General features: G+C 39.6%; 1 protein-coding gene across 1 annotated transcript in view; it reads left to right on the top strand.

Annotated features, from left to right (window-relative positions):
• The first annotated feature begins 290 nt into the window (after nucleotides 1-290).
• CYTIP (cytohesin 1 interacting protein) overlaps nucleotides 291-12831 on the top strand; it is a 17302-nt gene continuing 4761 nt past the window's right edge. Inside the window, exons 1-6 of the mRNA XM_070737162.1 lie at nucleotides 291-506; nucleotides 2893-2942; nucleotides 4054-4108; nucleotides 7686-7773; nucleotides 7891-7984; nucleotides 9067-9136. Coding sequence (XP_070593263.1) covers nucleotides 336-506; nucleotides 2893-2942; nucleotides 4054-4108; nucleotides 7686-7773; nucleotides 7891-7984; nucleotides 9067-9136 — 528 coding nt within the window. The 5' untranslated portion in view covers nucleotides 291-335. The remainder of the gene's footprint in view (nucleotides 507-2892; nucleotides 2943-4053; nucleotides 4109-7685; nucleotides 7774-7890; nucleotides 7985-9066; nucleotides 9137-12831) is intronic.

The raw sequence follows: 12831 nt of genomic DNA, 5'->3' as shown, positions 1-12831 counted from the left end.
AGCATGTTAAGAGTCCCTTCTATTTGCCAGTAGCTGAAGGAGGCGGGTGGGTGGGTGGGTGGGGAGAATAAGAAGATTGTTCTGTCTCATAAGCAAAAAATAAATAAAAATTAAGAAACCACCACACTACATGCTCTGAGTAACACTGAGTGATCTGAGAAAAAAGATTTATGTAACTTGCACCCTAAACCACAAGTCACTGGTTTCCGCTATGTTTGTGTGTGTGTGTGTGTGTGTGTGTGTGTGTATTTTGGGCTAGAGTACTTATGCTTTTAGCTGGCTTTCTCACACACACAATACTCTTCAGTGCTGGATTAGTTCAGCTTGAATGCAAGATGTCCTTGAAGAGGCTGATTCAACAGAGAGGCAATGCCAACAGTGTGGGCTACTGTCTCAGCTCAATTTACAGCCCATCTTTGCAGCCAGTTGACGGTCCACCTGTGGACAACCAGAGAAGCCAAATGTTCTCAGACCCAATTGGAAGATTGTCCAAGGACTGCAAACAGGTACTGTTCGCTTGGGAACTTCGCAGGGTATTGTTTGTGTTGTCTATAAGAGACATATTTCTTTCCTTTTCTTTTTGGCCAACCAGAAATAGATTTACCAGAAATTTTATCGGCAGCTCAAAAGATTCAAACATAAACTAGTTTAAGGGAAAATTTTGTACCCGGAGCATTGCTCGAATTACAGAAATTTAATATGGTTCCTAATATGATCTGATTGCTTACATGTACCTGGGCTATCATTAAGTGTTGCACCTTATGATTCTTGATGAACTTATCTTTTCTTTATGGGTAGATCACAAAGAAAAAAGGAAAAAGAAAATCTAGATAACGAATAAATTAAAATCACTCTTTGATATGTAAATAAAATGCAGATCCTAGCTTAGAAGAATGTTAATGAACTTATCTTTTCATCTATGTACACAGAGAGCATGTGCACCGAGACAATTCCTTGTGTGTCCAATCAGACTTGGCCTATTCTATTCTATTCTATTCCAGTCCAGTCCAGTCCAGTCCAGTCCACTCCACTCCCTTTCCCTTTCCCTTTCCCTTTCCCATTTCCATTTCCATTCCCATTCCTACTCTACTCTACTCTACTCTACTCTACTCTACTCTACTCTACTCTACTCTACTCTATTCTTAGTGGGGCTTATTTAGCTGGTTATTTCTTCTTCTTTCTTTCACATTGCTCTTGGGTTTATATATATACAAATAGTTTTATATCTATATACATATGTATTTATGAACACTCTTCTTCTTTCTTTCACACTGCTCTCTGGTTTTTATATATATAACTAGTTTTATATCTATATACATAATTGGATTTGTATGCCGCTTCTCTCTGAATTAAATTAAACCTACTTTTATCACATGTATGTACTTGATAAGCAAAGGACAGGGATACTGAATGACAGGTATAAGATGGCTTTCAGTTTGCTCTCACCTATGAAAATAGATTCGGGTTGGTTAGAAGAGAAGCAAGAATTTGGTTACTGAGTTCTATATAGAAAATATCAGGAATTCCAATTTTTAAAACCCCCCAGAAGAAAGCAATAGAAAACCACAGTTGTATCATTGTCAGGAAAACTACAGCAACGTGTAAATGAGTCACTGATAATGCATTTCAATATTACGTTCAGAAGTCAGTAGATATTGTGGTTTGATTACATTTAACTCAGAGCAGCTATATTAAGTGCTTTTGACTATTTTTATATTTTTCCTATACACTCTGCAGATACATATCAACACACATACCATAAAGATCAAGATTTACATAGTTATACATTACTATCTAATAAGCAAAAAAATGCACATCCTAATCTTGCACCTTTTATACGTTTGTTGCCCGTCTGTTTCCCAGATATTTGATGTCACTACCCTCCCTCTGTCTCCCTCTATCTTCTTTCTCCTTCTCTCCCTCTTTCCTACTTCCCTCCTCTCCTTCCTCCTTATTATGCCTTCTAACTTCCTCCTCTTCCCCTATCTACATTCTTGCGCCTCATCATTTGTCACCTGGGTATACCACCTTTAACTTTCCATTTCCTCCAATTTAATCCGTGTTATATATCTTCTATACATATTCATATTCTATCCAATCATAAAATTTAGCCCAAACATTATAATATTCTGTCTTCCTTATCTTTATCATTGTCAATCTATTCACCTCCGCACAATCCAGTATTTTTAAAATTACCTCTCCTTCAGAAGGGTTTTTTGTTGCTTTCCAGTTTTGTGCAAATACAATTCTAGCTGCTGTAATTTTATGAATGATTAAATATGTGTCTTCTTTATTATATTTTTTCTGGTGATATACTCAACAGGAATATCTCTGGTTTCAACTCTATACATTGTTTCAATATCTTTTCTATCTGCATTTGAATTAAGCTCCAATACATTTTGGCATCAGCTCATGTCCACCACATAAGATAAAAAGAACCAAGTATTTGCTGACACATCCAACATTTCATAGATTGATCTTTAACCATTTTAGCTACCCTTTCTAGTAACATGTGCCATCTGTAAAACACTTGATACATATTTTCTTTATATGCTGTTGCCATTGTCAATTTATAATTTTTATAATGAGTATATTTCTATTCTTCTAGTAGTTAAACATGAAAGACATCGATTATAATTATGGTCCATAGGTGACTTTCTATTCTGGAAAAGTTGGTTATAAACAAAATTGGGGTCAATCAGAACAAGATTTCTAACGTAATTATACTGGTCGGCTTCTCTGATGAAAGCAATTGTCTTGTTTATTTCATTATTAAGGATTCCTATCAATCCACATGTAACGTTTTCATAATGTGACTGATTGTATTCGATAGAATAAATACTTCTCTGTGTGTGATGGAACTAATTTCCTGCTCTCCATTTCTATTTCCAGCTTGCTTTAAATAGAACAAGTTCCATAAGCAAATCTTCTGGCCCACACAGGTAATAAAGATATTACTTAGTTCCTTTTGTTTATTATTTGTTTAGTATCCACCTGCCTGTAAAGCAACAAATGTGTAGGAAGATAGAGGAACATAATGAATGGTGAAGATGTAAGCGTGAGATTACTGCAGTGAAATATGTGGGCTGTACAGAGGTGAAAAGATTAAATAATTCGTAACGGCAATCTCTCTATGAAACCAGTTAACAATAGTTATTATGCCACATTGTGGCAAAATGGCCTTAAGAGATTAAGCAAGTATGTCTATTAGATTTTTTTAAAAAGCCTCTTGGAAGACAGTGCATGCAAGTTCATATCTATGTTAAAGAAACCACGGATTGATCTGGTAGCAAATGCACGAGGAATCCACCATTTTATGTTCCATTAAGTTCACAATCTGATTCATTCAACCAAATCGGGAAGCCGAGTGTGTAACCTGAAAGGATTGATGCAGAAAATAAATATGCTGAATAGACATATTTTAACTGTGGGCCCATTGTCCCAAAAATTATGCCAGGGAAATCAATATGATCATAAATTTTTAGCTGGAGGAGATGTGAGATAACAGCAAAATCGTTACCCACTTTGCTCCACCTCGATTTTTCAGTTGTATCCTTTTTTTCCACATGTTGAACTGATGGTTGCAATTCCCTTTTAGAATGACAATCATCAAATGCCTTTTCTGTCCCCTATCATGACTGAAGTCCGTTTTGAACTCAGTAGAATCAAAAACTCTCTCCGATCTATTACCTTTTCTAAGTTCAAACCTGGAGGTGCTGTGCATTTTATCTAATTTGTGTCAATGGTTTATTGCATTTCTTTCACCATCATTCTTAGAGCCACTTTCTCCGACATGGTCTCCTCCAAGAAATTTTGGGATTTTGTGCTACTTGAAAACTGCTGGAGGACACCAAGCAGGAGAACTATTTGATTTCCTCATTGTAGGAGTTTTCTGTATTACTTTTATAATCTTACTGAGTTGAAGGTTATTTCATAAGAAAAGCCCATTCAAAAGTTATTATTTTTGTTCACTTTGTCTTCCAATCACTTGCTGGTAGCAATATTAGATGGAATAGCTTACCAACTTCTTCCCTTTTTATTTTTTTTATGCAGAAAGACATTTAAAATCTTCAAGGAAGACAACGAAACATTTGGCTTTGATATCCAGGTGAGGCTTTAACTTTGTCAATAGGCATCTCTATGGCTAATACGTAGGATGGCAAATAGCAATTTCAGAGGATTGATTTCAACAAGGGCCTGAATGCTTCCTCTTAAAGTTGGTAACAGTGTTCTGCATCAATCATTCTGAGCCATTGTGGAAAATTGTGGAAAATTGAAACAGTAGCTCCTTACCATTCTTGGAGCGCTGCTTCTATTGACTTCAATACTGAATGCGGCACAAATGACAAGGAATTTTGCTTCAGGAACTTACAATTACATGTTGGTGCTGGGGCCTGATGGAAGACACTTCAAAACTAGCCTCATTTATGAAGCTGATGGAGGAATTTTAGGTCGCTTGCTCTTTGGTTATTGTATCTTACATTGCACGTTTTTAGGGAGAAACCATAATGTTGCACAGGCATATCCATGAAATCACAAGAGTTAACTCACCATGAAAGAAACTGTCCTTTTGTTGTGGCCTGTCAGCCGCTGGCCTCTCCAGTAGCTGAACCAGAGGAGGACGAGTCGTGGGAGTCAGGGTCAGCAGCAAGGCAACTTGAGAGCTCCGAGGGGGAAGAGGGAATGGGGCTGGGAAAGAAAGGGGTTGGGAGGAGGAGAAGGGAGACAGGGGGGGGAGAGGAAGAGGGAGAGCGGGAGAGAGGGGAGGGGAGAGAGAGAGGAAGAGGGAGAAGGAGAGAGGGAGGCAGAGAAGGAGAGGGAGAGAAAGAGAGAGAGAGAGAGAGGCAGATCCTGGCCTCAACTCTCAGATGGGGCCTGGCCTCATCCCTCAGATGGAGAATCAACAGCCCTCAAGTCTGGAGGTATCTGCTGAGGAAGAGGAACAGCTGGGTCCAGTGCCTGATGCACAGACACACAGAAGATAGGCAAGGGGAAAGCAGTGGAAATCTGTGAGTTGTTAGATTTTGTTGAGAGGAAATCTTTTCCCCCCAAGACTGCTGGCATTCCTAATAAAGTAATCTTTGAGTTAACTTTAGAGGATTTGTCATGTTTGGGGAGAACACCTTTCTTTGAAGAGGAACAGTGATATGTAGTCATCTTAATTCTTTGAATAAACATTTGAAGGGATCATGTGAATCCTAGGGGATTGGGCGGCATAGAAGTCTAATAAATTAAATTAAATTAAATGTGGCACAGACGGGCAATACAAACCAAAAAAGAGGGATTTACATCTTAAACATCTTAGCTATCCTTAGTATGTGTCTGAGTATGTGCATTACTTCTGCCCTACCTGCCACTAAAACATATGCAAAGTGTTTGTATAAATTATTGACCACACTTTTCCATACAATTCTGGAGAATTAAAGAGGAAGATAAGAGCGATGTCTGCAGCAACTGGCATTGGTGCTCCAATAACAACATTGGTACCCCAATTACAACAACAACAACTTCAAGTCATGGCATTTGCTGCTGATATCCCATATGTCCTCCTTTAATACCCTGCCCACCACCCTCTCTTTCGACTAGAAATTATAGCTAAGTAATCGCAAGACAAAATGAAAGGGGATTATGTGTTCTTTAGGGCCAGCCCTACCAGTGGGTAAAATGAGTCATTTACCCTCTGTATCAGATTCCAGGAGATATATCTGCTTTGGAGAGTTGAATATTGGGTAATTGGAGCTGCATCTTTAAGTTAGCTTGCTCCCTTCAGATGTAGGGAAAGGTGGTATTCCTATCACAAGAAACATCTCACTGTCCTTTCAATCAGATTTTGTACAGTATGTGGCATGGTAGGGGATGCTATTTTGTTATAGGGAGCCAAATGTTTGGGTCTGGCTCCTGGTCTTTGCTCCCTCTCTTTCAGGGGTTTCTGTGAAGAGCGTGGGGAGGGGGTCAAACAACTCAAGAGATCAGCCACACAATATGTGCAATGCACATTTTTAAAAGTGGGATCTCAACTGCATGATTGTGCTGCCTTCTTGATTTTTCAGCACTCCCGGTTCCCTTTTCTTCCCTTTATGGCATGTTCTCAAAGCTGACATCTCACACTGGAGAACGGCACGGAGAATCTTCTGTGGCGCAATGGCCCAGTTTCCTCCTAATCATATTGGTGCAGCTTGGCAATCAGTCATACGCAATGAAAGAACAGGCAAAGGCCAGTTGTTGGGTGGGAAGCCTATTTTTTTCCTCCGATTGTTCTTGTTATTTTTTTCTTTAAAAGATAAAAAGAGGAAATGTTTATTTTTGCACTTGACAAGCAAAGCTTTCCATGGGCGTAGGCAGTTTGGTAGAGTTGGTAAGGCAAGTCACCTTCCTGTACCATGTTGGAAGTTCAGGATAGCTGAACTGTTTACACACTGCCAAGAAGAAACCCACCAGCCAAAACTGAAGACAAAAGAAGACATCATTTCAGATATTTTAAATGTAAATAAAATACACTAGCCCTTAGTGAGGATACAAGGATCTGTAGGAGCCATTGACTAATTGCCAAGTCTACTAATTGTTGCCCAATTTCCAACTATAATGAGTAACTTCAAAGGCTTGGATTGAACAACCGTATCAGGGGAGGACACTTTCTATCAGCCATAATTCACATGACATGCTTATCCCTCATGGATTTTGTCCCCTTCATCTGTTGGATTTGTTTGATAAACCTGTCAACTGAGAGCATCCAGGCTAAAATGTAGCTGGCTTCTCAATAAGTCATGTGAACCCAACTAAAATAACAGGTGGTGCCCTTTTCAAAGAGGTGGGCACTCTAATAGTGTTGTGGTTAGCTCTGCCCCAGCTCCTGCCCCAAGGAATGTGCAGGTGGATGTGGGGAAAACATCCACATGCCGCAGGCCTGTTTTGCTCCCGATGGAATCTGCCGATGAAGCCTTCTCTGACCAAGGAAGCGTGAGTGACAGGGAAGAGGGGAGTTTGACAGACAGCCCAGGAGGAGATCAATCATCTGTATCATCCTTGGATTCTGAACAAGAATTAATGACACATCCACGCATGTGTAGAGTGATGCATAGAAGACAACAACTGATGGATTATTACAAGAGAAAATGACGCCACCTGTGATTGGGTGGGGCTCCAGTAATTAGGGCTGCTGCCATAAATAGTAGTGTGTGGGTTTGGCCGTTGTGAAAGAGTATCTGATCACAGTTCTTCAGGAATCGTGTGTTGCTGTTTTCTGGACTTTGTTGATTTTTCACGTCCTTGAAACCAAAGCAGAGCAACGTGTGAGTGTGAGTGTGTGTGTGTCTCACTTCATTGGAAGAAGAAGGGGTGTGAAGTTTCTTGACAGCTGCTAGCTAAGTATTTAATGACTCCTCATGGGAAATTGTACAGACTACCCGGTTTTTTTGGGAAAAGTGCTCTTTGCAATACAAAAAGAGTGCTTAGTTTATTTTGAATTTTGTGATAAAGAACATTGTTTTGAATTTTCAAACATGTGTGTGTCTGAAATTTGTACCATTGAATTTTCGGGAGGCTCCTACCAGAGACCCAGGCAGAACAAATAGTAGCAAGGAATTGGAGCCAAAAGTTGCAAGATAGAGTTCCTCTTCTAACAGCCTTTTTTGTTTCTTTTTTTGCTCTAATAAATTATTATTATTTCTTTCATTCTTCCATTTTAGTGTCAGAGTAATAATTTCATGGAAACTTGCACTTATATTTGCAATGTGAAAGAAGGAAGCCCAGCTTCTCTTACTGGACTCCGACATGGTAACTAATATTTCCTAGAATTCTCATGGTTTAAGGGGTCACCTTTCTGAACATGTAGAAAAGTTGATGAACATCAAACTACATATTCTAAGGTATTTCATTTTGCAATTGTCACAGGTTACATCCTGGTCAGCATCAATGGAGTGAACATTAAAGGACTAAGCCACAAAGAACAAGTGGAAATGATTAAATCATCTAGGAATCTTTTAAGGTAACCAAGAAATCCTGGGCTGGTGTCTGAACTTATTTGTAATATTATGGTGGGTTTTTTTTACTTGGGGTGGGCATTGCATTAATTTTTCACATGCTAAGGGAAGAATATGATTGCTCTACTTAGGAAATCCAAACAACAAATGGGAACAAACACATCTTTGTGTTGGAAAGGAAGGAGAGATGTCAAAATGACTTTCTGATGGATGAACAGATACATCATAACAAATTAAATTGTAGCTACAGTGTCCCCCAAAATCAGAAACAGTGGACAGTCCACGGCTGCTCTTTTCTTTCATCATTTTTGTGAGATTCAACAATTAGGCGAACCATTTTTCTCATTGAGTTTCCCTTTGACTAGTTGACAGTAGGATTAAAGGGCATTCTTTTTCAACTATTTCCATTTCTTAATTACTGGTACTTATTTCTTTCAACTTTTAGTTAAAAGAACTAAAAGTTGAACTTGTAGACAAACCATCTTCCAGTTCAGATGAGGGGGGACTTGCATCTACAGCCCCATTTTTTTCATCTCTCTTTAACTCTCTCTCTCTCCTTAAATTTCACTGGTATCATTATTAGAAATCTTCAAAGGCCTTTGTGGTTGGCAGTGATGGAAAAGTCACAGAGTCACAAAGTAAAGAAAAACAACATTTGCCTACTCTAGCTTTTCTAACTCTAACCCTAAATGATATTTCTTTCTGTAGGCTATCTTTCTAAAATGGACTGCTCTAAAACAACTCTTGCTTTCATTCCTAGGGCTGTATTGCCACTATAAAATTATATTAAAATGATGATGACAATGACAATTGTTATGTTCCGGCGTTCGCTCTAAGGACACTGTTGTTGGTAATCATTGATTGGATGTTCTTGGTTGTTCTGCATGTATTTAAGGAGCTGTCAAATGTGTTCTCCTCAGCAGGTTTTGGTTATGCTCAAGCCTGAATAAATAGTTATGAATTATCCCATCATGTCATGCCATGCCTCAATTAATAGCCTGATCACTATAAGATTTAGCAATGATGATGATATTAGTAATTCACTTATTGGTTAGACACTGATCATGATAATTAATTCAATTTATAGGTTAGATACGGTGAATGAAGCCCTGATTATGAAAAAAATGGAACTGGAAACCAAGTTACATTGCATGAAGGTAGGATTTCTATGTGGAATGGAAAACAAGGGTGTGTATTGACTTCAGCCAGATTGCAGTGAAGGGCTACCAATCTTTTTTACTACCACACTGTGGGCGCGGCTTAGGCATTTTCTTTCAACATCTTTCAGTGCAAATTGGGTGCTCTGGGGTGGAGTCCATTTTTGCTACCCCACTGCGTTCCCCTCCGTCCAGGCAACAGCCCACCCCTGATTCTAAGATGTAGGGAATCCCCTTGGGCCATTTAGTGAGGCAAAGCTGGATCCCAGCAAATGCAGCCCCACTGAATCAGGGTTATTGTGCAGCTTTGGAAGCAATTCAGTGAACAGAGAAACAAACAGCCTACAAACCAAGTCCATATCCAGGTTAATTCCTCAATAAATGAATAAATAAAGTCAATTCCTCCACTTCTCTCCTTGGTGTTTTTGCCAGGATTTGCCTCCTGCTTTATAGCTACAGATATAAACTCAGCCTATTAACCAATAATGAAATCACAGGCACACACCTGTTTATTATTATTTGTTTAAAATGAAATATTCACTGAATATTAAGGTGAAATATTCACCTTAAAACTTTGCTGTCTTCTATATAATTGGAAAACCTTCTTGCCAAAAAACCCCATTTGGGCAACTTTCTCAGAGTTTTCCCTCTGATACAGGGAGGATTCAAATGTGCTAAGTGTGACCAAAGCCAGGGAGATTCAAATCCACTGTCCACTATTAAAACTCAATGAGATCATGTTGGACACTGTTCTGCTCCAGCTACAGACCAGAAAGAACAAAGCACAAGTGCAGTTTGTTCAAACCTATATTTACTCAATTAACAACTACTAATAATTTTGATTAGTAGCTGACACACGTAAACACAAGTTAAAGTAGTCTTTTATTGTAAAACCAGCTGTTAATTAAACGGCATTGACAGCTAGAATAAGTTTATAAAGTCATAAATTAAGTCAAATCAATTACTCCTGGATATCTCAAGAAGCTTACAAGGGTTGGCAAAATGCCTAGAAGCAGCCCGCAATAAGAATGCTAAAACTGATAAGCAGAGCAGATGTTTTCAGAACACAGAAGCACATGAACAAACAAATGTTGTTTCCTGCAGAGTTTTTGCTATCCTTGTCATCCTTTAAGTAGGCTAGGGGAGTGGCCAATTGGCCCCAAGCCTTACTCACGAGAAGACCTCCTCCTGAGGAACCATTCCTGCCTTTTGGCAGCTCTGCATCCCTGTGCATTAAGAAGAGGACCCTCCTTTTCTTTCCCATCACTGAAGTTGGGTGCTGGAGGCATTGAAGGCCCTGGCTGACTCTCTGCCTCTGGCCCCAAGTCCTCACAAGCCTCCCTACTGTCTGACTCGGATGCCAGCTGCACAGGCCACTGGTACATCACCAGATTGGCCTTGTCTTGGGCGGGATCCATTACCAGCTGCACAGACCACAACAGACATATTCCCTCTCAACCCAATCTTACAGGGTTTTTGTTGTGAGAAAAATAATAGAAAGTATAAGCCACTGCCTTTTTCTCCTGGAGAAAATAACAACAACCAGGCTATAAATTGCCACCAAGTAGTGATCTTTATTAAGACCAAAGAGGGAATTTAGTGTTTAATCAAAACCTTTCCAATTTTGGAGGGCAGCAGTTGGCCCACCAGTCAAAGAGTAGCTGTGGCCATGAGTGTCCAAGAAACTGTGCATCTAAATAATGCTTGAAATACAACCCATGCTGTGACTTTCTCAATATAGGTAGTATTTACCATTTACATTTACCATGGCACAGCAAAAAAGTGACTTGTGACTAGTTTTCACACATATAACCATTGCAACCTTCCCAAAGGTATGTAATCAGACTTTGGGTGTTATGCAACCTACATATATTTTCGATGGTTGTAGCCTCCTAGGATGCTGGGATTGTCATTTGCAACCATCCTAGTGATTTTCTGACAAGCAAAAAAAATGGTGGGAAGCCAGATTTGCTTAACAACTGCACAATTCACTTAACTTCGGTGCTTTGCTTTACAACCATGGCACAAAATGTCATAAATTGGAACATAACTCACTCAACATCTGTCTTGCTTAGCAGCATAAATTTTGGACTCAACTGTGGTTATAATTTGAGGCCTACATGTACATTACTATTATGATAGAAAACTATCAAGCTCCATTAAAGAACTGGACTTACACAAAACAAAAATCCATTTACAGATAGTCCTGGAGTTACGACCAAAATTGAGCCACAAATTTAAGCTGCTAAGTGAAACATTTGTTAAGTGAGTTTTGCCCAGGAGTGAAACCCAGCAGGTTTCTGACAAGTTCTGGAGAACCACTATTAGGAATTTTGAGTAGTTCGGAGAACTGGCAAATACTATCTTTGGCTGGCCTCAGAATGGGATAGGAATGGAGATTTTGCAGTATCCTTTCCATACCACGCCAACCAAGTCACACCACACCCACCAAGCCATGCCCACAGAACCAGAAGTAAAAAAAATGGATTTCACTTTTCTTGCCACAGCTGTTAAGTGAATCATTGCATTTGTTAAGTTAGTAACACAGTTAGTTAGTTAGTTAGTTAGTTAGTTAGTTAGTTAGTTTGTTTGTTAGTTTGTTTGTTTGTGTGCCGCCCCTCTCCGCAGACTTGGGGCGGCTAACAACAGCAATAAAACAGTACAGTGGAACCCCGACATAAGAGCTGCTCTACTTAAGAGCAACTCGAGATAAGAGCTGGGAGGGGAGAGATATTTTTGTTCTACTTACAAGCCCAAATTCGAGATACAAGCGCCAAGGAGCTGTCTCCTGAAGCCAAACGCTAACTTCCGCGTTCGGCTTCAGGAGACAGCTGCGAAGTGGCGCACGTGTTTTAAAAGGTTGCAGCCGGCCTGGGGGGCTCGGGGGGGTGCTTGCAGCTTTCTTTCTTGCTCTTTTTCTTTCTCTCTTTTACCTTCCCTTCCTCTATTTCTTCTTTTCTTTCTCCTTCCCACCTTCTTCCCTCCCTCCCTCCCTTCACTCATTCCTCTCTTACTCTCCCCTTTCATAAGTTTCCTTGCTTCCTTCCTCTGTTCCTGTCCCTTCCCCCTTTCTTTCTTTCTTTCTTTCTTTCTTTCTTTCTTTCTTTCTTGCTCTTTTTCTTTCTCTCTTTTACCTTCCCTTCCTCTATTTCTTCTTTTCTTTCTCCTTCCCACCTTCTTCCCTCCCTCCCTCCCTTCACTCATTCCTCTCTTACTCTCCCCTTTCATAAGTTTCCTTGCTTCCTTTCTCTGTTCCTGTCCCTTCCCCCTTTCCTTCCTTCCTTCCCACCCTCCGTCCATTCATTCACCCATTCCTCTCTTGATCGCTTAAAGCCGGTCCCTGGTGCAAAAAGGGTTGGGGACCTCTGTCCTACAGGATTGGGTGGCAGAGAAGTTGAACATATGTAAATTTAAAAGTTTAAGAAAGTTTACAAGTTAAGTGAAAGAAACTTCATTATTCATTTATATGTACATGTACATTTCTTCATTAAAAACATGTCTTCCTGCATAATTTAGACTAACTTTGTGAGTTTTTTGAGGGCTGGAACCAATTTAAATTATTTACATTAATTCCTATGGGGAAAAGTCGTTCGAGATAAGAGCTGCTCGACTTAAGAGCCCAGGTCCGGAACGAATTAAACTCGTATCTCGAGGTACCACTGTATATAACAAAATCCAATACTAAAAACAGTTAA

This window comes from Erythrolamprus reginae, chromosome 1 (genome assembly GCF_031021105.1).
Source record: "Erythrolamprus reginae isolate rEryReg1 chromosome 1, rEryReg1.hap1, whole genome shotgun sequence".
In the NCBI taxonomy this organism is placed as follows: domain Eukaryota; kingdom Metazoa; phylum Chordata; class Lepidosauria; order Squamata; family Dipsadidae; genus Erythrolamprus; species Erythrolamprus reginae.
The sequence above is the reverse complement of the archived record's forward strand: the minus strand, read 5'-3'. Positions and strand labels throughout refer to the sequence as shown.